At 42.5% G+C, this 27,092-nt stretch overlaps 1 protein-coding gene across 6 annotated transcripts in view; it reads left to right on the forward strand.

The window, feature by feature from the left end:
* Window positions 1-27,092, forward strand: part of TASP1 (taspase 1) — a 249,769-nt gene that overhangs the window by 169,667 nt on the left and 53,010 nt on the right. For 3 of the 6 annotated variants that reach the window (XR_013814158.1, XM_079783747.1, XM_079783746.1), the window contains exon 12: window positions 26,310-26,420. The exons of the other annotated variants lie outside the window; for them this stretch is intronic. Coding sequence is in view for 2 of the 3 variants with exons in the window: in XM_079783747.1 (XP_079639873.1) it covers window positions 26,310-26,420 (111 nt within the window). In the remaining variant the exon portion in view is untranslated. The remainder of the gene's footprint in view (window positions 1-26,309; window positions 26,421-27,092) is intronic. 6 annotated transcript variants of the gene reach the window in all.

Below are 27,092 nucleotides of genomic sequence, written 5' to 3' on the forward strand. Positions count from 1 at the left end.
CCCAAACTTCACCTGCCTGCCTGCCTGATTGCCCCTAACCGCTTCTGCCTGCCAGTCTGATCACCCCCTAACCACTCCCCTGCCGGCCCGATTGCCCCTAACTGTTGCCCCTAACTGCCCTCCCCTGCCAGGCTGGTCACCTCTAATTGCCCTCCCCTGCAGGCCTGGTCTCCCTCAACTGCCCTCCCCTGCAGGCCTGGTCCCCCCAACTGCCCTCCCCTGCAGGCCTGGTCACCCCCAACTGCCCTCCCCTGCAGGCCTGGTCCCCCGCAACTGTCCTCCCCTGCAGGCCTGGTCCCCCCTAACTGCCCTCCCCTGCTGGCCTGGTCCCTCCCAACTGCCCTCCCCTGCAAGGTTGCAGATGGACCATGTATGGGTCTGTGGCTGGGGCAGACTTTACCAGATTTCTGACACCACGCAGCCTCTCCTGAGCACATGCTGGGAATTGCAGGAAGGGTGGTGCCTGTTTTTAACTCTGTTTATGTTCTCTAACTCAGATTTATGCAACTCCTTGCCTGTATTCTGCTAGTCCCCTAGTCTGTCTTTACATGGCACTTTATATTTGTCTGTCCCCTCTTCCATCTCCACTTGGTGATGACTGGATTCCAGGGAGCTTCTTTGTCGTTGTGGGAGGGACTATCTGGTTCACGGTCATCCTCTTCCCACTGTTGGCTTCTGCTGGGATGGGACTTGCCCTCTACCTACGTGTGAGTTACTGACCTCTGTCACTGTGGAATTCAGTATGGCATTTTCAGCTTCTTCAGTCCTGACAGCAGATGCTGGTGGTAGTGGAGTCAGGTTTTCTGAAAACTTGAAATAATCAGTGGAATTGCCAGTCCTCATGCATAGCAGGCTACTTTTTCTACTTTACTCTTACTGGCCTGAGGGTGGCATGAGAATGGGCGTGGGCCGTGAGGTTGACATGCTTAAGCTAGGGCCTACCCCTCCAGGTTTGGGTCCCTGCTAAGGATTCTCTGAACTCCACTCCTTTCTCTTCTATTGGTTTGTTGCACTCTCCTTTTTAAAACTCTTCTCTTTAAAACTATTCTCTTCTTTAAAACTATTCAGAGTTTGACTGCAGTATTTCATTTTGCCACTGGATCCCATCACGTAGTGCACATTGAACCCAGCCCTAAGAATTCCAGATTCAAACTTTTAAAACATACCCAAAATAATGTATTTAAAAAATGGTTCCCAGTTTTATTCTCTCTTTTCTTGATGAGTGAGGTCAAGCATCTTTTCATCTATAACTTGGCCTTTTCCATGAATCTGTGAATTATCTGCTCATAATTTTTGACAGTTTGTATGTTGTACTGTTTGGGTGATATACTTTTCAATTGACAATTAATGGTAAAATTACCTTAAATCTAAGATTCTAAAAGGTCATAGTGGAATTTTAAAATAACCCTGTCTTTTTCTGAGTGGTGGTATGTTTGATATCTGTGACCCTCTGCAAAAATAAGGGATTTTTAAAAAACGTAATTTTACACTCAGATATTATTATGATAAAATAATATTTGTATGTATTTCTTCTAAAGTACTCAGTGACATTAAAATAAAGATTTTTTCATTTTTTTGCAATTTGAAACAAACTGCAATGATCATATTTTCGATTAATGAGACTTTAATGTGATAAAATGAATAGAGTACAATTGAAAGACACTTCGAAGATTGAACTCTTTTTGTTTCTACTTGCATTACCATTATGCCAAGCTCCAGAGCTTTGGTTTGACTTAATATAGGAAGCATAAAAGAGAGTAACCAATTCATGCATTTTTTTAAAAAACCACTGTTTGTGTAACATACAAAACCCATAAAAATGGGTACTGTAAAAATAGTGCCTTAATAATACGTCATGCTAGCCAGCTGATTATAGACTGAGTGCTTAGTTAGGTAAGGAAAAATAAATAGATGTCCTTTTTAGTTGTGTTTTTTAAGTGATCACACACACACACACACACACACACACACACACCCTTACAATGATTCAGATGTTACTTTTCCTATTCATGGTTATTTTTGAACAAACTTGGTTTCATGAATTATTCCTTTATCATGCAAACTGTGGCTGCATGTGTGGTATATGAACTTCAGGGTGGCATTATAGTTTCCTGCTCAGATCTCAGCAAGTAATGTCACAGAACATTTTTTAGTTGCTTCTGCTCACTAATAAATATACTGGCTGATAAAATGTTATCTACAAAACTCAAATGTCTCTCTTCTTCGTTTTGAATTTCTAAGCTATTATTATTATGAACCTACAGTCTGTGTAAACATTGTTGAAAAATTCTATGTGGTATATATATTATAATTTTTAAAAAGTGGTTTTGCACTATGTTCTTTTATTTTATTCCTTTGGGATATGTTCTTAGAATACTAGTGATATCATAGGTTTATTGTCAAATACAGAATGCTATCAACAGTTAAGGCTGAAGGTAGTCTACTCTTGTGGTTTTCTGCCAAATTGAAGTTATCCTATATAATAAAGAGGTAATATGCAAATTAACCCTCATACCCTCACAAGATGGCTGCCTACGACAGGCCGGCAGGGGGATTAGTGAGGGATGTCCAAATGACTGAACAAGCAGGCTGCAGGGGGGTTAGTCAGGGATGACCAAATGACTGAACAAGCAGGCTGCAGAGGGGTTAGTGAGGGACGACCAGGCCAGCAGTCTGTGTGGGGCTACCAGGCCGGCGGAGGTGTGTGTGTGAGGGGTGACCAGGCCAGCGGGGGGACAGTTGGGGGCAACCAGGCCAGCAGGGGGGGGGGCAGTTGGGGGCGAGCAATTAGGGGCAACCAGACTGGCAGGAGGGTGTGCAGTTGGGGGCAACCAGGCCAGCAGGGGGGCAGTTGGGGGCAATTAGGCTGGCAGGGAGGCATTGAGGGGCGACTAGGCTGGCATGGGGGGTAGTTGGGGGTGACCAGGCTGGCAGGGAGGAGGCAGTTGGGGGCAACCAGGCCGGCAGGGGGGGGGCAGTTAGGGGCGGCCAGGCAGGCAACTATCTGGAGCTTGAGGGACTCCTAGAAGAATTTATTATTTTTATTACTAATTCTTGGGCCCTGGGCTCTTATACTCTCAGAATTTTTACCATCTTCTTATTTACAAACTAGAGGCCCAGTGCACAAAATTTGTGCATGGGAGGTGTGTGTCCCTCAGCCCAGCCTGTACCCTCTTCAATCTGGGACCCCTCAAGAGATGTCCGACATCCCTCTCACAGTCCAGGACTGCTGGCTCCCAACCGCTCACCTGCCTGCCTGCCTGATTGCCCCTAACCACTTCTGCCTGCCAGCCTGATCACCCCCTAAGCACTCCCCTGCCAGCCTGATTGACGCCTAACTGCTCCCCTGCTGGCCCTATTGCCCCTAACTGCCCTCCCCTGCTGGCCTTGTCCCTCCCAACTGCCCTCCCCTGCAGGCCTGGTCCCCCCCAACTGCCCTCCCCTGCAGGCCTGGTTCCCCCCAACTACTCTCCCCTGCAGGCCTGGGTCTCCCCCAACTGTCCTCCCCTGCAGGCCTGGTCACCCCCAACTGCCCTCCTCCGCCAACCTGGTCACCCGTAACTGCCCTCCCCTGCAGACCTGATCGCCCCAACTGCCCTCCCTTGCATGCCTTGTCCCAACTGCCCTCCCCTGCAGGCCTGGTCCCTCCCAACTGCCCTCCCTTGCTGGCCTGATCGCCCACAACTGCCCTCCCCTGCTGGCCATCTTGTGGCGGCCATCTTGTGTCCACATGGGGGTGGCCATCTTTGACCACATAGGGGTGGCTATCTTGTGTGTTGGAGTGGTGGTCAATTTGCATAATACCTCTTTATTATAGAGGATATTCATTGAAAGCCATGCATGTACTTTGCAGCTATAGGGTGAAGGCCAGGAGAATTAGAGAAGCAGAATTATTGTTGATAGAAAGGAGAGTCAGGTACCAGAGAGCCTCAAAGAGAGAACCTCTGGGGTTTGCTGGTTATTTGAATGTGACAGATACAGTCAAAAAGACATAAAAAAACTAGAGTTTTGACTCTGATTGATTTGAAAGTGCATGCTAATAAGAGATTATGAGAATGTCATGTATAGAACATTGGACATGCAGAGAGAATGGGATGGACTTTGACCATTTTGGCATAGAGGTATTTGTAAGCAAGGCAGTGAGTGGGATATATGGGGCTGGAGTTTGTGAGGGAAGTTGAGACTTTGGGCTTATCATCATACTTTATGGTATCATCCACAGAATGATGATTCAGCTCTGAAGGCTGAATCTGCTTGCATGACATGCTATCAAAGAGTTCTTCCCTAACCACCGGACTTAAAATTCTTACTTATTTCCCTACTCTCCTATTCTGGTTTATGTTTTTTTTTGTTAGCACTTCCTGATTTATTCTATACATATTTGTTTATTATTGTCTATCTCCCTTCAGCAAGCCATAACCTGTATGAGAGCAGAGATTTCACTCTTATTTCCCCATCATTATATCCCTAACAGCTAGAACAGTTTCTAACAATTAAAATACTTGTTGAATGAATTGAGAATAGAGCTGTAGGTGAAAACCTTAGGATATCTGCCTTTGAGGGGGTGGAGAAGTATCCTGTGAAGGAGATAAAAGAGAGAGGGTCAGTGGATGCAGCCAAGGACACTGATCTGGAAACCAGAGGCCAAAGGAATTGTTTTGACATAACCAAAGGATATCCATGAGCCTAGAGATGTAAATGACTATCAAGAAAAAGCTTTTGGGTTTAGGCTTTGGAGGGTCTGAGTTCAAGCTTGTGCAATGGCTGGGTCAAAAATAACTCCTCTGAGCAGCTGGGAAAGAAGGAGGACCAGAAATGGTGAAGATGGTTTTTGAGCCAAGGTCTTTGGTGACAAGCTAGATGGTTTAGAGTTTGATAGATGACTGGCATCTACAACTTTGCATTTAAACTGTGTCCTAATACACAAACTTATTGAAGATTGTACTGTACTTTTCATATTTTTCTTTTTTAATTGGAGAACATCTCATAGAGGGTCACAGAGTTGCAAAATAAATCATGTTTTTCTTCATACATGACATAAGATACTTATGTAGAATCCCAGAATATTTTTAAGTGTGCAGAAGTTTTATAAATCAGAAAAAATTTAAGTGACTAGGTGGAATGGGGACAAAAGGAAACAAGAAAAGATAGCAAAAGGCTACAAGGATGACATTCATTTTAGAAATAAATGTGGTTTTCTAAGGGCCTTCAAGAATGTTCTTTAGGAAGCTAATAGCAAAATGGAATACTTTTGCTTTTCTCTTTCTGGGGAGTTGTTACAGCCTTTTAGAGTGGCTTCCTTTTTTTTTTTTTTTTTTTTTTTTTTATAAATAGAAACTTAAGAAATAATGTTCCCAGAAATGTATCTTATTTAAAACAAGATGCAGAAAGCTTATGTGGGAAGGCTAGAAGGTTTGATAATAGTAAGAGTGGTTACATAATAATCAGAATTGTTGAAAGAAGTAAAAATTTGATACATTATTACTATTATTATTATTATTTGGCTAGAGTGAATGGTTAAAAATCACATTTATTGATCCAGACAATCATCATTTAAAAATACATAGTTCATCTACTTACTAAGTTGAGTAATACCTAAATTTGATTTTTCAGTGCATGTTGAGTGTAAGAAACAGAATTATCAATTTCCAAGAAACCCAGAAGTTACCTTTTGTGACATGACTGATGCATTGTTTCTGAAGGAGAACCTTGGAATAAAACTGGGTCAAGTCTGTTCAGGGCAGTCTCAACCATTTTTCAGTTTTTCCTCTACTCTTGCAAATAAGAAAAAAGAAAATCTTGTTATGGTATTAAATTACTAACAGCATTGATCAGCAGCTGACTAACAAGTTGGACTTATCAGAATAAATGGAAATGGGTAAACAGCCACATAAGTGTAACTTTCTAGGGCTTTGGGCATTCACAGCTGAAGTTGATTTTCTCCCTGTGGCTTAGGTTCCCTGTTTACACAATTAGCCTTCTCTCATAGCCTGGAAATCCCATACAGTATTTTGGACACTTGGAGCTTTCTAAATAGCAGAGGATGATTATGTTAACCACAGATGTGTTAGCTTTCAAATTTTGATAACTGGAAATAAATTGGTAATATTATTTGATTGGAAAGCAAATAATAAGCACAGTACTAAAAAAGTAAAAAACAACAACTCTGTAAACAGTGTCATATTACTTTAAAAAGAGCCATAGTTTTGTTGCGTATCCGTTTGATTTTTAGGGACCATGGACTTGATTATAAAGGTTGGTGCCATCACAGAATTGGGAGCTGCTTAACTATTTCACAATATGTACTTTATTTTGTATTTTATATTAAAAGATATTTATGAAATATTAGGATGTAATTAAAACCACACAAGGAATTTGTTTTATCCCATACAGAAAAAAAATAAAGAAAAATGAAGATCTTTGTTTCCACATTAGCAATATTTTTTTCTCCTAAGGGTACTGATTAGGTGATCAAAAAGCTTTTTTGTCTGTTGCTTTAATTGAGCATGTGGAGAAACCACTAATATTAGTTACAGTAAACTCAGAGCACATAATTATAATGTTGCAAGAAGGAAAGGAAAATTAAATCATATGAAGCTGAAGGCTGAGTTGTGCAGTATATTGAGTGATTAGTTTGAATAGGGTTTAAGTTACACTTCGTGGATGTGGCTAAATAAATAAATTCATAATTATTATAATGCTCAGAATAGATTTTAGAATTGCTTCTAAGGTTGTAAAGTTGCTTCACCTCATTCTAACCTAATTTTCTTTTTCAGTCATCAGATATTTTAGAGTAACTGATTTTTGAGCCTGTGAAGACCATATATTCATGAGGGAAGAATAGAGTATATGTAAACAACTTATTCTTAACCTTTTATGAATGTGGTAAAACCCAGTCCATTCATTAGCATTAATCATGGGCAGTTTATGTGGAGTGCCTCTCACATAGTCCATCTAAGGTTCAATGACACTGATGATTTTCTGCTACTTACCTCTCTTCTGGGTTGATTTTCAGTTTCAAATTGGGTAAGCTCAGAGTGTCTTCTTGTTTAAATCTTTTTAAGTAGCAGATTTGTATTTATTTAAAACACTTAAGCCAAGTTGCTGTCTCCACTTACTTGAATTTGTGATTAGGAATGCTGTAATTATTGGGGGGGAGGAGTAAATTTTGAATGTGTTTGCTGTAAGTCTGTGTGTGGGGGCATGAATATGTTTTAGAAGTTTCTTCAAAGGTTGAAAATAATTTTGCCCATCTTCCTTACCCTCTTCCGTATTTTCCTGTAAAATATAATGTTCAAAAAAGCTCCTTTTATATTCTGTAACTATTTAGATACAAAGATGCAAAACAAGTGGCCAAAGAATCCAACCCAAATACTAATTGACAACAATAAAAATGATATGGGTGAAAATTAACTCCTTTTGTTTGAATGATTTTGAAGCAACACACTTAAAGCACAAGTATTTGGGAGTGATTAGCCTTTGATTAAAAATAAATACTTTTTAAGACTATTAAGTAAATTTTAATAAATTAAATTATAATTAGTACTTATTTATAAATATTAATCAATAGCCATATTAAATTAGAATTATTAATAGTATTAGACATGATAATATTGTGGTTGGATAAGAGAATGTCCTTGTTCTTAAGAGATTTCTTCTGAATTATTTATGATGAGGGGTTATTAATATTTGAAACTGACATTCAAATGGCACAGAAAAATATTATTTATATGTGTAATGCTTTTGTTCTGTAGGCTGATGGTGACTCTGTGAAGTTACTGACTTTCTTTGTAGGAAGATTTCAATTGTAGGCTTCTTATGGTGTTTATCATAGTTACAGATGTTTTAAAGATTTTATAGGTTTGAATGAGGTAGGAAAGAATCTCTCTCCGATTGCCTTTTATATCATTTGCATTTATCCACTTATTATAATAATTCCACATAATTATATGGCACTTTATACTTCTCAAATATTTTCAAATGTCCTTCTTAAGTCTATCTTTTAAAACTAATGTTGGATTAATCATCTCCTTTTGGTAAATGATTGGAAAACTCAGAACCAAATTATGTATAAACCTAATGACCTGCAGGTCTAAGTCTGTAACTCTTAATTTCCTAGGATAGGCACTCAAAAAAAAAGTGTGTTTGTGTGTGTGTGTGTGTGTGTGTGTGTGTGTGTACGTGCACACACTTCAATACTCTTCTCCCATGTCGTCTGGTAACAGGGAATGTCACCAGAATGTTGGACCTTGCTTCAGCAGCCTCAGTTCTTGAGTTCGGCTTGGAAAGAATTCAGAGCCAAGGAACTCAAATTATAAGAGAAAGCTTATTTAGAAAGTCACAGAAGTGGAGGAAGTGAGCCAGCTTGGCTGCATGGACTCAGGAAAAAGTTACAGAGGCAAAAAGAAGGGTCCTTGGAGCTTATGAAAAACAAAGTCAGAGAGAATGCACCTGGGGGAAGGAGAAGGGGAAAGGTTAACCATGCTCCAGAGAGAGCTGCTGGATCAGGGAGGTATCAAAGGAGGATCTCAATAGAATAGTCATCAGCTGTCCAGATGTGTCCCCAATGATTGGTTGGCACCAGGGCAGGAGGTCATTAGTCATTGCAGCTGGTCCTGATGTCAGCCATCGTGTCACCCCACCTGGCCTTCCTGCTTTTCTGGGCCTGGGGCTGAAACACACTGAGGCCAAATGTTATCCTGAGGACTTAATGCTTAAGGGAGTGGTCATGCAAGGGTTTGTATGGGAGTCCTATGAGGCTATTCTTTGCCCCTCTTGTTCCAGAATTCCTAGTTATTTCAGCCTGTCAAGTGATCTGTTTTGGATAGAAGCAAGGCTTGTCTAATTCACATGCTGCCTACTTTGTATGGAATAACATATTATGTCTTTTATTCTGTCTTTGAGAGGGGAGTGGCATGAGAGAACGGCTACTGACGTGGAAGTCACAGGATGAGTTTAAGTCTGTTCTGCCACTTGCTGGCTTTTAGGATCTTGGATGATTCATTTTTCTCTTTAAAGGCTGCTTATAGTGACTTAACCAAAGATTTTCTCTCTTTAAAAACCTCGCTTGAAGAACCACTTCTCATGGCTTAACCAGAGATTAATTTCTACTCTCATTATAAGACATCCAGAGGACCTGTGCCTCAGCTCCACAGTCTCCAATATTCTCGCCTCCTCCTCTCCTCTGCTCTCCTGGGGTGTGGCTCTCACCACTCCCTGGGCATCACATTGGCATTTCAAACAGGAAGAGAGGGATGGGTAAAGAACAAAAGGAACCTGTGTGCCACATGTCAACCCTCTTTAAAGGACTTTTTCAACAGCCCCTGCAAATGACTTCTCTTTGTGTCTCATTGGCCAGATCTGTGTCCTATGGTCACCTCTACCTATAGAGAGGCTGAGAAATATAGTTTCTTAGTTGAGCTTATTGCTGTCCCATCAACAGTGGGCTTCTTTTAGTTAGAAAGAAAGAGAGATTGGATGCTAGGTAAGCATCTGCTGTCTGCCATAGGGGTTGGGTTAGATGATCCTTGGTCTAGGTGGCCCTGTCTAGTTCCAGAAGTCATGAACTCTGTTTAATAAGTTCTCGGGGAATTGGTGATGAAGACGTTAATGCTCTGGGTGGCAGAATAACCTAGATAGGGTTTGACAAATTGTGTTGCAAAAGTCAAACCCTGCTACCCACCCAATTTTGTAAATAAAATTTTATTAAAGCACAGCCACACTGATTTATTTACACACTGTCTAGACTGCTTTTGCATTACAGGGATAGCATTGAATAATTGTGACAGACTGGATGGCCTGCAAAGTTGAAAATATTTACTATCTGGTCTTTTACAGAAAAAGTTTACCAGTCCCTGGCTTAGATGATCCAGAAGAGCCCTCCCATTTGGGGGCTTCAGAACAAGCATTTGTTCATTTGTTCAGTTTGTATTTGAGCGTCCATTACATTTCAGGCTTCAGACCATGCACTGGGGGTGGGGGCGGGGCGGGCGGGAGAGCAGTGAGCTTCCATTTTATAAAGTCAGGCAGACAGTAGGCAAATAAGTAAAACTTATAGTCTATCACATAGTAGTAAGAGCTACAGAGAAGAATGAAGCAGGAGAGATGGAGAGTAAGAGCAGGAGAGGAGCCTGCAGTTTATGAGCATGGTCAGGAAAGGCCTCCCTTAGAAGATGACATTTGAACAAAAATCCCAAGGTGAGGGACAGAAGCCAGGTGGCCCATGGAGGGAAGAACATTCCAGAAAAGCATGTGCAAAGGCGGTAGCAATGTGTCTGGAGAAGCTGAGAAATAGCAGGGCGGCCATTGTTGCTGGAGCAGAGTGAGCAGCGGAGAGGATGGCTAGGGCTGTCATGTAGGGCCTTACAAGCCATTGTAACTTCTCAAGCCATAAAGAACCTTGAGAAGAGGAATAACATGACTTACATTTTAACATGGTCATTCTGGTACAGTGCTGACAATAGACTGGGCAGGGGGGCTTGGAGAGGGGAACCTGGGAGACCAGTCTGGATGCTATCAGGTTAGGAGGTAGTAGATAATAGTGGCTCAGATTCGGGTGATGGTGGCAGGACAGAAAGAAGTAGTTTGAGTCTGAATAGTTTTTGAAGGTAGAGCTAACATGATTTGCTAATCAATTGACATAGGGTGAGAGATAAAGTCAAAGATGACTTGGGTTTTGGCGTGGGCAACTGGAAGAATGAAGTTTCTACTTATTGATGTGGGGAAGCTTCCAGGAAGAATACGTTTTATGGGAAAGATTGATCAGTGTTCCAGTCAGTGCTTCTTAAATGCTCAAGTACAATATTAATTAGGCAATTGCATATTCAGATCTCTCATTTGGGGGAAGGCCTGGGATACAATAAATTTGAGAATCAAGCGTGTGCTGATGATATTTTAAAGTGATGGACTGTATGAGTTCACCAGGAAAATGAATGTAGATAAAAGAAGATGTTGAAGGACCCCGGAACATCCCAAAACTAAGATCAAAGAGATGAAGATTAACCAACATTGAGTTGGTGAAAGATAGTCAGTGCTCCTCCTGGATAACATCCAGGGCTTGTGAATTCCTGCAAGTCTGTGGAGCAGAGTGATCAGCAGGTCTAATGTTGCCGACAAGTAGTTAGGAAGATGAAGACCAGCTGATTGATTGATCATTGACTTGCGCACTCTGTAGAGGTCATGGGTAACCTTGCAAAGAGGGTTTGGTTGGAGCGATGGGGATAAAAATCCCAATTTGAGTGGGTATAGGAAGAGAATGAGAGGAGAGAAATAGCAGAAGGTGAGTATAGACAAGTCTTTCAAGGAATCCTTCCTTATAAGGATGAAGAGATGGGGTGATAACTGGAAAGGAAGTTGTGGGTTTTTTGTTGTTGTTTGTTTTGTTTTCATCTATATAACAGACAAACAATATAGGAGAAATTAGAGCAAACAATACAGGAGAGAGGCAAATGACTGCTATGTGTATGTGGGGTGGGGTAATGTGAGGAATGAGCTGCCGTTGTGAGGTCTTTGATGGGTGAGAACAAACTGGACCATGCACAGGAGTCAAGAAGATGTGGTGGAGACCCATGGAGATTGTCTCTGATTGCTGCTGTTTTTCTCAGGGAATTAGGAAGCAAGGTCAGCTGCAGAGTTAGGGTGAAGAAGGAGGTACTAGATTTGAGGAGGAATGAGAAAGTAAAGATCCATACTTGGGAAATGTATGATTGCTGGGCAGCATCAAGGACTGACACTGAGGATAGTGGTGCTAAATTTAAAGAGCGTGGTTAGCCATGTTAGTGCCATTCTCCAGCCAACTTCAGCTTATGGGTCCAGGCATGGAGAAGGATTTAATTGTGCTTGGAGTTTTGCTAGGTGAATAAGGTGGCCAAGACCAGGCCAAAAAAATTGATAGTTTCTGCAGGGAATCTATACTAATAGAAGAGTACTATGCTAATTAGACTGGGTCAACTGGACATCTTCCGGACGTCCAACTTCCTTCCAGACAAAGCCACGGTGGTGGGGGCTGAGGCAGAGGCAGTTAGGGGTGATCAGGCTGGCAGGGAAGCAAGCAGTTAGGGGTGATCAGGCTGGCGGGGGAGCAAGGAGTTAGGGGCGAGATCAGGCTGGCGAGGGGAGGGCAATTAGGGGGCTATCAGGCCGGCAGGGGAGCGGTTAGTTGGCGATCAGACCAGCAGGGGAGTGGTTAGGGGGCAATCAGGCTGGCAGGCAGAGGCAGTTAGGGGCGATCAGGCAGGCAGGCAGAGGTGGTTATAGGCGATCAGCAGGCAGGCAGAGGCTGTTAGGGGCGATCAGGCAGGCAGGTGAGCAGTTAGGAGCCAGTGGTCCTGGATTGTGAGAGGGATGTCCGACTGCAGGATTGGGCCTAAACCGGCAGTCGGACATCCCCCGAGAGGTCCCAGATTGGAGAGGGCGCAGGCCAGGCTGAGGGACACCCCCCCCCCTCACAAATTTTGTGCACCAGGCCTCTAGTTAATTATAATGATGGGCCATGGACTTGAACTCACTTAAGGACCAAAGTATGGACTTGAGGGGGATGCAGGACAGGTTGAAGAATTGTTGGGAATGGGTACTAGAGGGTGCTCACTGGAAAGTTAGAGGCACTGCTAGTGAGATGCTTGCAAGCAAGATCTATGAAGGAAGCGGAATTTATTAGTGAACACAAGGACTAGGGTGTGGTAATGGGACTGAGTGGCTGACATAGAGTATGGACAAGATTCTTGGGCGAGAAGAGGTCAATGAATTGAGAGGTCAGGGAGTTGGAAATGTAAATCTTCATACCTGTAATCACTAGGAATTATGTCTGGGCAGATGTCAGAGAAACTGATCCAGGAGCATAAAATTGAGGAGTGATAGGGAGTGACCTCTGGGGGCCAGTAGATGAACTGCCACACAGACAAGTCTGTGATAGAACACGCAAATCTGGTTAAGGGTATGTGGGCAGCCCCGGGGAGGAAGAGACTACCCAGACAGACATGACATAAATATTTTATTGTTTCCACAGAACTTATTTACATTAGCATGAATTTTAAACCTGTGTACCCATAACGAGTATAGAAATGCCAACTGTTTGTTACAATTGAAATGGAAAGAAAAATGCACGGTTCTCTGAACCCACAAGCACTAACATTGTATGTTGGCACATGGACCTGCACGTCCACAAATCTGCTGTGTTTTTTTTTTTTTCTTTTCTGGGCTGTGGCATTAATTGACATGAACATGAAACAGCCACAGGGCTCAGGAGTCCTGGGGTGGAGCCCAGCCAGATGGGTACAGAAAGTGAGTGATTCTTCTTTTCTTTAGCCCAGAAGTTGATGCATCAACTTAAGTCTGAAATGAAAAATTTGAATTACTGACACTCCCCTTTTTCCTTCACGGTGCGCGCCATCAAAACAACATTGTTCACTCAACTGTCTACATAGATCGTGCTCTTATTAAAAATGGCTAAAATATGTGCGCTGTTTTGAAATGTTTCGGATTGAACGGTATTTCTAATGTTAACCTTTTTGGTTGCACACTAGATTAAGGTTTTATGTGCCACCACTGACTGGGCTGTATTTAGTTGTCTTTCTTGGTGGATATGCATAATTGAAAACGTGCAAATGAAAACATCCCTCTGTCCCCTCTTCAAATTAAGACCTTTTTATGAGTCTCACAGTAGTGCTTCACTTGATTTCTATGTTTCTGACAATTTTGTGGGTGGAGGACCTTTTTGCTCTTTAGTAATTATCCCTTTTTGGGAGACAGGTCCAAAATAGACCTTGCTTATATGGAATTCCTCAGATTCTCAGAGTGACATTTCAATGTTTATCTCAGCTTATTAACATAAAAACTCTCTTGATGAAATTCTGTGTATGTATCTGTGTATCTGAATAAACTTGCAAACCTGTAGAATTCCCAGAATTTTTATTTATTTTTCCCCTTTCTTCCCTCCTTCTCATTCCTTCCCTCCCTCCCTCCCTCTCCTACTCCTCCTCCTTCTCTTTCTCCTCCCTCCCTCCCTCCCTCCCTCCCTCCCTCCCTCCCTCCCTCCCTCTCTCTCTCTCTCTCTCTCTCTCTCTCTCTCTCTCTCTCTCTCTTTCTTTCTTTCTTTCTTTCTTTCTTTCTTTCTTTCTTTCTTTCTTTCTTTCTTTCTTTCTTTCTTTCTTTCCTTCCTTTCTCTTCTTCTTATTCATACCCCCAAGGACATGCTTAGAAAGAGGAATGGGGAGAGAGAGAATATATGTCCTGACTGGGAATTGAACCTTTTGGTTTTTCAGGATACCACTCAACCAATTGGGCTACTCCAGCTGGGCCCAGAGTTTTTAAGAGTGATATTTTAGCTTTATCCCAGATATTATTTTTTCCTTAGAGTTGCTTGAGTTTGGTGGGGTCTACTGCTTATTATTCTATAAATTAAAGGTAACTGACGCATTAATTTGGTCTTTCAATGCCATTGATATCATAGTAATTCTAGTAGAGATACTTTAACAAACACAAATGAAGAAATGAAATTAAATTATTTGGTTACTGTTGCTTTCTTTCTGGTTGTTCTGTAATGACCAGATCTCTCTCCAATAATGTTTAAAATTTTTAAAAAGTCATAACTTTCATTTTTGCCTATCAGGTAGTTTTTAAGATATTTATGGTTTACCTCTGCAGATCTTTTTTTTTTGTTGTTGTTTATTTATTAGACATAGTCAATGATTACCCACAGCCCAAGGCTTCTAAGCATGTAGACTGTAAAAATCCACAATTAAACAAGGCAGCTAAAATTGCACAATGAAGGTGAAAAAAAGTTCAGGGCTTTATTTAGTAAAGAATGACAAGCTGAAATATAGATCCTGCTCAGCACCTAAGGTTAACAAATTAGAGCTCTACTGAATGAGGACAGGGCGGGAATTGCAGAGATGAAAACAAGGCCTGTGATGAACTGATGAAGGGAAGGAAGTTGGAGCCTTCAACTAGGGATAGAATTTCACAGGCAACAGTAGATCTATCTGTGCCCAGGATGACTGTGCTGGAGGCACTGCAGCTGATCTTACATGATGATGGCAGGACATGTAATAACTTGATTAAAATGACAGGTTGAGGTCAGTGACCCCTTGCACACTTTCCAGCGTGGTACACGGAGAGCAGTGATCCAAATGCTCTTCTTGGTAGAGCACCTGCCTTCAGTCCCCAGTGGAATTTCTTCTGGTCCCACGTCTACTCTTAATCAGCATTTGCTGCCCTACGGACTCAGTATGATGGGATGGGTCTGGTTTGTTCAGCCATGCTGGGTCATCTCACTGGGCCCAGGGAAAGGGAAGCCACAGGGCACATGGGAGTATCTCTCCGACTCACTGAGGAAATCTCACCTGGACTACCACAGAAGCCTCCTCAGCAGTCTACCTCCCTCTTCTCTTGACAGCTATTCCCAGTCCCATCTACTGTTGACATAGCAGCTGTTCTAATTCCTTTTCTATGCCTTTGATGGTCCTCCACTATAAAGAGGATAAAATACAGACATTACCTCATGGTCTCTGTAATCCCTGTCACTCTCCTCCCTTGCTCGGCATGCTGGCCTCCTTGGTCATCTTCTTGATTTTCTAAATTCCCAGGTTCTGTCACACCTCAGGACATTGACATGTCCTGTTTCCTCCTCCTGGAACGTTCCTGTTTTCAATCTTCATCTGGTTCTTTTTTCCTTATCTTTTAATCACAATAAAAATGCTACCTTCTCAGAAAGGCCTGTCAGCAGTGAGTTCTGCCAGCCCCCATTCATCTTCATCTCAGTCCCTCGTTGGTTTCCTCTGTGAGGCTGTCACAATTATAAGTAACATTTGTGCATTTGCTCCTTTGGCCATCTCTCCCATCAGAAGGTAACCTCTCTGAGAGCTAGGACCTCTCATGTCTTGTTACCATTGCAATCCCAGAATAGCATTAAGTATGCCATTAATAGACACTCAAATAGTTATAGAATAAATGAAGGAAAAGTAACAGTGATATACATACACTGTTACAATGGATGGGTCGCTTTTTTGTTGTCCCTCCCTCCCCTTTCAGTATATAGGCTTCTTTATTTTCCTTAACCCAACTTAGGCGTGCCACTCCCAGAAGGAAGTCAAGAGCTCACTCTGGGAGCTTTGGGTCTAGCGGTGCTTGCTTGATGTTTTGAGACAATTAAAAATATTGTTGGAGCTTTATTAGCAAGTTAAGTCCCCAGTTGTTATGACCATCGTCATCAGCTTGCTAAGCAGAAGATCTTGGAAATGATACCACCTTTTTGACTTTCTGCAGCACCAGTTGCCATCTTTCAAAGCTGTCATCTCATCCTTCTCTTTTGCCACAAGATGCCCCCAGTCTGTTCCTTCCTCTGCTGTTACCATTTCCGCAAGTCGACCAGTTCTGGATCGGGGTTCCTTGCCATTCCCTGTGATGTTTTCGATTTAGTCATTTTGATCTGTTTCTTGTGTTGTTTCTCCCACTGCATAGTCGTAGACATTTCTTACACTGTTGTTCCTTGGGTCTCCAGACTCCGCTGTCCTTTTCCTTCTTGGCTCCTCTCACTAATTCTTATCTTCTTGTGATGACAAACTGCCCTCTATGCCAAAACCCAGTCGCCTCTTTTTCCAGTGATGCCTATGCCAGAATGGCATGGCTCTCCACATGAATGGCCAAGCAGCCTTTAGCCCTTCTCCAGGCCCAGGTCATTTATTCGAGCTCTCTGCACTTTTCTTTATGACCTTTCTCAAGGTTCACCTTGGCAAATTGTCAAGAGCAGTGACTGCTCATTCTAATGCTTGCTTGGTGCCGTGACATAGACCCCAGTTCAACTTACTGTCTAAGGGCAGACTTTCCCTTTGCTCCACCTGGAAGCCTGTGTCAAATAAAGTGACTTTGCCCTTATTAAGTCCTAAAACACTTAACACAGGCCCACTATTGGGCTATCTATTAATTCAGCAACAAATATTTATTGATCACCTGTTTGCGTCAGACACTGTTCTACATGGCAGTTGGTGAGCAAGACATTGAAACTGTCCATACATTCTAGTGGGCACATGCACGTATTCACAGTGTGTGCATAGTATAAGTATTTGTATATGTATTAACTAAATATATTATTATACACTGTTATGTAAGTAAATTGTGTCTTGCCAACAAGGCTATAAGTTTTTCAGAAATTTTTTTTACTTTGCGTACTGTACTGCTTGGGAGAATGCTGAGTACAGAGCAGGTATTTCAATAAGTTCAATGACTACATTAAAAATAAAATACAAAATAGAGAATTGTTGTCAGAGAAAAACATGCTATGTCTTTCCCTGTTGTATGTTGGAGTAGGGTTTTTGGGGTACTGTTGAAAGAAGCATTTCTGGAGGATGAGATATGGTAGAAAGTTTATTTTTATGGAATTATACCCCTGAGTTTCCAACCATTTCCCTTAGTGCAGTAATAGAAGAAATGTAGTAAAGCTAAAATCAGAGTCAGTGTCCAGAGTTTCCTTTCCATGTTGGAGCAGGGTTCAGCACAGCATCAGGCTAGCTACAGTCCATTAGTCGAGTGTGTGTGTGGGGTGTCCGCATGGCAGTGGGCTACATGGGAGAATGCCAGGAAGCCAAGCATGAGTGGAACTTGCAATGGCCATGCCCATTTTGGCCAATGACCTTGGTTCCCAGGTGTGACTGACAGGAAGCACCTTCCCAAGATAGCATGTGGCTATCTTCCCTTTGTACTCAGTGTTTTGCAGGGAACATACCTATAATGTCTGGCCTTGCATTTATTCCTTTCCTATTATTAATATAGCTAATTACTCTGTATCAGAAGTACATTCAAGTGAGATACAACACTCCACATATAATTGCCTTGATGCAATGTCTAATTGCAGTCTAGCGCTCCTGCATTAGTGGGTGTTTCCCTGTGATGGGTTCAGGATATGCTAGCTCACTATATCTGAATATAAAACAGTTTCACTTAAAGTTCACATTGTAAGCAGGGCAATGTTTATAGATCTAGAGTTGTAATTTCAAGCACTGGTAGATAATATTACTACATAATAATCTATTTATTGACTCAGTAAAATAACAAATGTAAGAAATACTGAAGCATCCACTGTGTGCTAAGGAAAACCACACTCCTGTATGTCTCCTCCACTTTCAGTACTTCAGTTTTGATGCTCCTGGTCACCAGACATGTGAGGGTTTCCCCACACCAGATACAAGTTGGATGTGCTACAGTCTAACTCAATTCTGACACTGTTTACCTGGGGATCCCATCATATCCCACAGGGTAAGGGCTTAGTTCCGCAAGACTATATCCACTTCAGATGCCAATCACAAAACCAGATTGGCACCTGTTCTTCTGACCTACAGCTTTAAATTGGAGGTTCTTGTGTCCCTCTTCTTGAGATCAATTTGCTAGAGCAACTCACAGAACTCAGGAAACACAGTTTCCTTTTACTAGATTACTGGTTTATTATAAAAGAAACTAGAGGCCTGGTGCATGAAATTCAGGCACCGGGGTGGGGGGACCCCTCAGCCCAGCCTGCACCCTCTCCAATCTGGGACCCCTTGGGGGATGTCTGACTGGGGGGGCAGTGAGGGGCAGTGAGGGGTGACCAGGCCGAAAAAGGGGGACAGTTGGGCATCTCTCTCACAATCTGGGACTGCTGGCTCCTAACAGCTCACTTGCCTGCCTGCCTGATCGCCCCTAACCGCCTCTCCCTGCTGGCCTGATTGCCCTTAACTGCCCCCCCTGCCGGCCTGGTTGCCACCAACTGCCCCCCCTGCTGGCCTGGTTGCCCTCAACTGCCCCCCCACACTGGCCTGGTCGCCCCTTACTGCCCCTCCCCCCACCCCCCGCTGGCCTGGTAGCCCCTTACTGCCCCCCTGCCAACCTGGTTGCCCTCAACTGCCCCTCTGCCAGCCTGGTTGCCCCATGCAGCCTGCTGTTCAGTCGTTTGGTCGTCCCTCACTAATCCCCCTGCCGGCCTTGTCGCCCCATGTAGCCTGCTGTTCGGTCGTTTGTCTGGTTGTTTCGGTCGTGACGGCCCCTGGCTTTTTATATATATCTTAAGATAGTGACCCAGTGCACTGATTTGTGCACATTGAAAGGAAATTAATTAGAAGGTGGCTGGCAGGGCAGGACTGGGCGAGATGGGCTGGACACACCCTGGAGCCAACCTTCCGCAGTCCGGCTTCTGCAGAGTGAGCAGGGTCCCTCCGGCAGGTGGGGTCCCTCGGCCTGGACTGTGGGGATCAGGCCGAAACTGGCTCTCTGACATCCCCCGAGGGGTCCCGGAGTGTGAGAGGGAACTCTGCAAAGTTGCTGTCATGCAGGATGTGGAACGCAAACACAGTTGTGCAGTAAACCAGATTTGGGGCCGACAGTGCCCCAGCAACATAAACCACAGCCAAAGGTGGAATCGCTCCGCCCTGCGAGGAATTGGGCTCCCATAAGACATTCTATAAAGATACATACTTGATTCTTTTAAACTATGTAGAGCTGTGCTTGCAAATTATATTTTAGGGGTACCGTATCACATTTCCTTGCCTAAAAATCCACATGGTTCCAGCATTTGGAGGTGTCAAGAATGTAATTGACTCCATCCTTAGTTTTTCCTGGGTAAAACTGACCAGGATAGCTTGACTCTTATGCAAAATACAATTTTATTTATTTATTTATTTATTTATTTATTTATTTTTAAATACATTTTATTGATTTTCTACAGAGAGGAAGGGAGAGGAATAGAGAGTTAGAAACATTGATGGGAGAGAAACATGGATCAGCTGCCTCCTGCACACTTCCTACTGGGGACGTGCCCGCAACCAAGGTACATGCCCTTGACCGGAATCGAACCTGGGACCTTTCAGTCCGCAGGCTGACGCTCTATCCACTGAGCCAAACCGGTTAGGGCAAAATACAATCTTATTAAATTATGTTCATATGAAAATTCCAGTGAGAGGGAGGCAGGAGTACTAAGCAAGCCTATTTTTAAAATAATATGGAAAAATCATATGAAAGTAACAAAGAATATTGTGAAAAAAAAAATGAATAATGAGAGAAAACTGGCCCGATTAGATAGAATATAATGTCAAGCTATCATAATTAAAGCCATTCAGTATCTGTGGGAATAGTTTCATCAGTGGAACAGGATAATGTAGGTATAAATGCAAATACATGTGGGAATGTAATATGTAATAAAAATGAATTTCACATCAGTGGGTAAGAGATGAATTTGCCAACAGATTTATGTTAGGCAATTTGCTGACCATTTAGGAAAAAAGTAGTAGAGCAGGCCCTCCCCTGTAGTCCTTACACCAGAAGTAGTTCCTGATGGACTAAAGTTTTAAATGTAAAAACTGAGATTATAAAAGTACTAACAGAAAACATGGACATCTTATTTTGTAATTTTGGATTACGGAAGGCCTTTCAGTAAAACGTCCAATACAGAAACTCTAAGGAAAAAAGAATGATAAATTTGACACATAAGCATTAAAAGCTTATCTATTACAAAAAAAAAAAAAAAAAACTCATAGAAAAAATTAAAAGATATATGACAAACTGGGAAACATATTTGCAAAGGTGTGACCACGACTTATTGACTGAGTATGTTAAGGTTCTGATTATAGTTTGATGGAATGGAATGGAATTCTATGTCCTGAAACGAGTTAACTTTTCCTGTCTTTCACATTTTGGTAGATAAGGGATTTCAAAAGGGTCATTGGCTTCACTCAACTCTCCTCTTTAAAGGGTTAAATTATAGTGTTTAACACACTGCTTATTACCAGCAAACTGCACATACTGTGGTACTGTGTAGAGATGGGTTTTGAGGAACAGGTGTAGATCTCAGGGTTTGTAGTGAGAGGATCTGGGGCAGTGGTTTTGTTTTCTGCTCCCCCTCCCCCTTCCTCTGCATGTTTCTATAGGCCTGTCATTCACCTCCCTGTGCCTCAGCTTCTTTCTTCCCTTCCTTTGGTTTCTCACCTACCAAATGAATCTAGTAATAATCATTCCATTGGGATTTTTGTGAGGGCAGGAAATGATAGAATGCAGGTAAGTTTATACAAGTCTAATAGGATAATGGCAGCAATCTGTAGATTTTTCTTCCAGGGCTGAATATAGTGGCACTTTATGAAGGAGCCAGTGCTTTGAACTTAGTGATGGGCTCCTCTCATTGTGTTATGTGGTCTTCACATCATTGTGCTCATACTTCATGTCTATAAAAGACATGTAAACTAACAAAGGCATTTTTAGAGGAGAGGTCCTTGGTCTTTCAGGAAGTATAAACTGTTACCCTGCTTCTGTGTTTAAAGAATATTTGTAATCTTTATCATTCTTTTGGAGTTAGAGGTATGTGTTTTCATTAGAAAACATTCATTATTCCCCAATTGTTCATTTTCTTGCTCACCTGACCACCCAACCATCTGTCTCTGTGTGTATCAGTATATTTATTTTCCCCAAAGTATGTGTAATTCCTCCAAGAGAAAATGGCATTCAAGTGATTTGGCATATAGACATTAAAAAGAAGAAAGAAATCCCCAGAAATGTGTTTAAAAGACAGAGGTTCTTTGTTCAATGTGATTGGAAGATGGAACACTAGCAGCTGCTGTCCAACTACAGAATCACTCTCTTGATAAGTTCTCACATGTTGAAGAGGAAGCGTTGTATCAGGTTTTGCAAAAGGTGCTTGCTGGCATCAGGTAATGGCTGGTTGCTGCTTATGGGTAGGCATTGAGTCTCTAAAGCTGGCAGTACCCCTAGGACTATGCCTGTTAGAACTGGTGGAAACACCAAGGACTATTAATCCAGTCTCCTAATTTTTCAAATGAGAGACTAATGCAAGGCTCAGAGAGGTGAAGTGGATTGTCTAAGTTCAAGTAGGATCCTGGGTGCCTGGCTCCATACCCCAGTGTTGTCTCCATTTGTGTTTTGTGTCTATCTGGGAATTTGTCTGTTTGTCTGTGACCCCACCCCACGGCCTCTTGGTCACAATTGATTGTTCTAGGCTTGATTCCTGACCAAAACCAGGCCAGTCCGGTTCCCTATCCTTTTGAGTCTGATTGATGGCCCCAAGAATGGTAAATCTGATAAAGAGAGGAAGTCTCTCCGGTGGATTAATGTCAGGTATACAGCTCTGGGCTGTGATGGGCATTGCCATCCCCAGTAGAGGAAGCTATTTTTGGCTGTTCTTGAAACTCATCACATCCTTACCCTTCCAGAAGTTTGGATTGTTTTCTCTTGGATTTTATGAGCCAGCAATCATTCTTTTTACTTAAAATCCTTCTAATTGCAATTCTCGCACTAGCAATCAAAAGAATATCGATTAATATTTCCATTGACTTGTTTATTTTAATACTTAGCGTGATTCTCCTTTTCATTTCTTCAAATTCTTCATACTTAAAGATTATGGCACAAAATTCAATAAATAGTTGTCTCATTTGTTTATAGTCTGAGTTTACAATCTAAATGAATAACCAGATTATACACATTTGATCACAGTGAATGTGTTTCTTACCATCTGTAATTGTAATTTCAATCCAGAGCAGTTATAGACTGGGGCATTTAAATAATCTATTTGAGACATTTTATTAGGGTGAAGGAGGCTTAATTATTATTATTTCTTTAATCTTCTTCACTTATTTTAAGCAACTCCTTGCACATATATTAATATTTTTCCATTGATTTTTAGAGAGAGTGGAAGGGAGAGAGAGAAAGAGAGAGAGAGGGAAACATCAATGTGAGAGACATCAATTAATTGCCTCCTGTATGCACCCCGATTGAGGCCAGGATTGAACCTGCAACCCAGTTACCTGCTCTTGTCTGGAAATTGAACCCATGAACCTTTGGTGGGCAGGCTGATGCTCTGTCCACTGAGAAACACCAGCCAGGGAAGACACCAGTTTTCTGTATGGATACAGAAAGCATCTACCATGGTCCCAACATGTCACTCCATGTTAATTTTTCTTTTCTTACTGGGAACAATAAGAAATAGCGTTTCCTTGTATACAGATACTAGAGGCCCGGTGCACAAAATCTGTGCACTGGGAGGGCGGGGTCCCTCAGCCTGGCCTGTGCCCTCTCATAGTCCAGGACCTTGCTCCTTACTGCCCACCTGCTCGCTGCTCCTTAGCCTGCTGTGAGCCTGGCTTCTGGCTGAGTAGTGCTCCCCCTGTGGGAGCTCACTGACCACCAGGGGGCATCTGCGTCTGCCCCCTGGTGGTCAGTGCGCATCATAGTGACCTGTCATTTGCCCTTCCATCAATTTGCATATTAGGCTTTTATTATATAGGACTATTTAACATTTTAACTGGGAAATTGATACCCTATCACCACCCCTCCTAATTGCTGAATGTCAGCTGAGCACTGGTTCCAGCTGTTGTAGAAGGTTATCCAGGTAGGTACTTAATAGATTTTGTTCAACATGATAATCTTTGAGAACCAGCAAAATGCTATAAAGTGTCTTCCTACCATCAGTATTGCTATCACCAAATGTTTAGTACATTAGAGGTTACAAAGTTCACGTACATAAAATCAATCCTCATAACAACCCAGAAAGATATCTTTTAATTAAAGAAGCTGAAGCATGGGTTGTTTTTAAATATATCTTGCTTAAGAACACAATTCTGACCCTGGAACTAAAACAAACAAACAAACAAAAAAAGTCTTCTGTCTGAGTCAGTATTTTTTTTTTAACATCACAGTGATAATATGAAATCTGAGTACTTCCCATGAAAAATTTGGAATCTTTAGCTATCTCTAATTCTTGTTTCATTAAATTATCGAATGAATTGATACCAAGGATGAGGAACCCTGATATTAAGCTTCCCTGGTGACTTGGGACCCCACCCCCTTCAGAGCACTCACATACTGTCGTATCGTCCTCATGCCACACGCCACACAAGTCAGGAGTGTGTGAGTGTGTTTGTTTTGAGGAGCTTGGGGATGGGGAAGGTGGTGTATGAGTGAAAGCACTTTGTTAGTCACTAAGAGGGTTTGAAAGGTGAATCAGATATCCTCACCCCACAGACCTTGGGTCTGTATAAAGGCAGTGAGCTGAAGAACAGATTCAGTTAATGGGAGGAACGGGAGCCTGGAAGGACAGTTCATAACCATAGACCTTGGGGAAATGAGATACAAGGAGTCCAATTTGGCTAGAGCATATCATGTGTAAAAATAAATAGAGAAGGTTGGGAAGGGAGAGAAGGGCTAGGTCAGGGTAAGGAGTTTGAACATCCTTCTTTGGGCAGTTGGGAGCCATTGATGGTTTTTGAATGGTTTGATCATAGCTTGGGCACATATTTCTTACTCGAGTAAACTTTGATATCTCTGTTTCCCATGCCCCTCACATAAACAGCCCCGTTGGTTCTACTTACGGAATAAATTGTGGGCTGACCACTCTGCTCCACTGCCATTAGCCTCACCCAAGTCCCTGTCATCTCTCAGTTGGGTTGCCATGGCAGCTTCTTTGGTGGCTTGCTGCTTTCACTCTTGCCCTGCCAACCAGTCCAGTGCAAGTAAAAACTATCATTGTCCTGGTTAAAGCCCTGCATCATCTTTTCATCACACTTGGAATAAAATCCAAACTCCTTGTGTAACCCTACATGGCCTGACCCTGCCACTCTCTGACACATGGTTTACCATCTCTTCCCCTCTCTCACTTGGCTCTTACCGCTCTGGCCCCTCTGTGTTTTCTGAACCCAAGCTCCTTCCCACCTCAGAGTCTGTGCATTTGTTTGCTTGATCTGCCTAGAATGCTCTTTCCCTAGACCTTCACATGATTATTAGCTCCTTACCAAAAGATGCCTTCCCTGCCCCTTGATGTACAGTAGTCCCTGCCCCAGTCACACCCTCTGTCATTTACTGGGAATCATCTTCTTCATAGCACACTTACTACTGTCTAAATGGGTTTCTTTATTGACTTGAGTTTATTGTCCCCCAACCTGCTCAACTAGATGTGAGCAGGGATTTTGTTTGGTTCACTGCTGTATCGTCAATACCTAGAAAAGTTTTAGCACATAGTACATATTTATTGAATTAATAAATTTAGAGATTTGAATGAGTGGGGCAGAGAGGCCAGACTGGAGCCTGCTGCAGTGTGGGCAGTACCGGGTGCACTGAGAGGCTTTTCAGAGGAAGCGAGGGGCAAAGGCAGGATTTGCCATGGTTTGGAGTGCTGAGTCATTGCAGAGGGAAGAGGTAGAGACATTTGAACTTGGACCAGCTATAAGGAACCCAGGATTCTTTTGGATACAGCCAACCATCTTCATTACAACCCCATCCCATACTCCTGCCTTCAGAAGAACTTGAAGCCTCCAACTTCTGTTGCTCTTTGGGTTTTATGACAAAACTGTGTGATTTCCTATAGGAGTCCCCTCACTCCAACCAACCTCTCCTCCATCCACTCACCCACCCACCCAACTCCTTGGAAGCTTACGTTTCAGCTTTCATAGGTCTCCTTTGCCCATTTTCTTTCAGGTCATTTCACCCTCTCCCCCCCCCCCCCCCCCCCCCCCCCCGCTGTATGTCTTTTTCTCTGTCCTTATTGGGCCTTCCCTTTTATCTTCCTTTCCTCTCAGCTTGCTGGGATTTGAGGAAAGAGTGGAGATAAACGCATGTGTTTCATCTACTAAGTTTAACCAGAGCTCCCCCAAATCCAGTTTGGTTGGCTTTTATTTTTCCTAATTTCTTTGCTAGCACTTGGGTTCACGTGCTCACTTGCTATGCCAGATGTTTGAGGAAGATGTCCTTGGGGAGGAGGCAAGAGGGGTCCTAAAATGTCGTGTTCTTGAAATGCTCACGGCGGCTTAGTGTGTGAGATCCCAGAGGCCAGTCATTTCCAACCACTGGACTCTAATAGAAATGTAGTTTCACCCTTATTTGTGTAAACCTTCGGGAGTGTTTTAACATGTTTGTAATAAAATTTGTGGCTTATTGTTTAAAATTGAATTTAAGGTACTAAATCAAAGCTTTTGGTGGCATGCCCCTGACAGCAGGGAGAGCCTGGGAAGTGATCCCTAAGAGCTGATCAAAGGGAGTTGCTGAGCTTTTTTTTTCTGTATTTGTGTTTGGTCCTTTAATCTGGTAGTGTTTCCAGTTCCATTCTGAATACAGTAATGCACACTCCACCCCCACTCAAGTCTTCTTGGCAGCATCTGGCACCGTCTTTGCCAAATGACCCCTGTTCAGGCATCAGCCTGCCTTTGCTATCAAGCCTATACAAGGCAGGAACAATGGTGATTGTCAGGAAATGGGCATAGTTCAAGATCTTATTCATAGCACATTTTTGTTGTAGTAATCAAATGAAAATAGTAAAATTGACTGAGAAGTGATCACTAGTCATTTCTGCCTAGGTTCACCTTTCCTGGCCAGTGAAGATGGTGTGCTTGGAGGAGTGATTGTTCTTCGATCTTGCAGATGTTCTGCAGAGCCTGACTCCTCCCAAAATAAGCAGACACTTCTAGGTAAGCTGGACATAAACAGTATGTGTGTGTCTTTCTCTTTCATTTTTTCAAGACAAGGAAAGATTTATATCCTTAAGTCAATAAGCTGTGGGAGAGCCAGGATGCTCTGTTGACATGTAACGTTCTCTATTCTCCTGATATTTTTGCATAGATAAACATCCAAAAGATGAATGTTTACTTCTGAGTCTGTGCGTAAAGAATAGTTTTCAAATGGGCTTAGAACCAAGGACCTTCACAAAAGCTCAATATTAAGAATATGGGACCATGTATTTATCCCCTGCCTTATTCTACAAAACATTTGAGATGACCCATAACAATATACACAGTAACATAGAGAGTTCCTTCCTGTCCTCCCTCCCAAAAAGAAATCAGAACCATGTGAAGAACAATTGGCCTAGAAATCCGTCCTGACTCCATTGCTTATTAGCTGCGACACCTTCATGCATCAGTCTTACTGCTCTTTGTCACTTCCACATCTGTAAAATAAGGACATCTGCCATGTCCTCTCATAAAGCTGTGGTGAGGACGGACCAAATGAGTGTTTTTCAGATTTGCAGATGTTCATCCAGATGTGTGCTTTTGTGTCTAGCCAAATGCATCAGTGGGGATAAAACCCAGCCTGCTCTCCACTTGCCATGGCCCAAACTTGTAGGCTACCTCTGCCTATGGGGT

The sequence above is a fragment of the Cnephaeus nilssonii genome, assembly GCF_951640355.1.
Source record: "Cnephaeus nilssonii genome assembly, chromosome: 11".
Lineage (NCBI taxonomy): Eukaryota > Metazoa > Chordata > Mammalia > Chiroptera > Vespertilionidae > Cnephaeus > Cnephaeus nilssonii.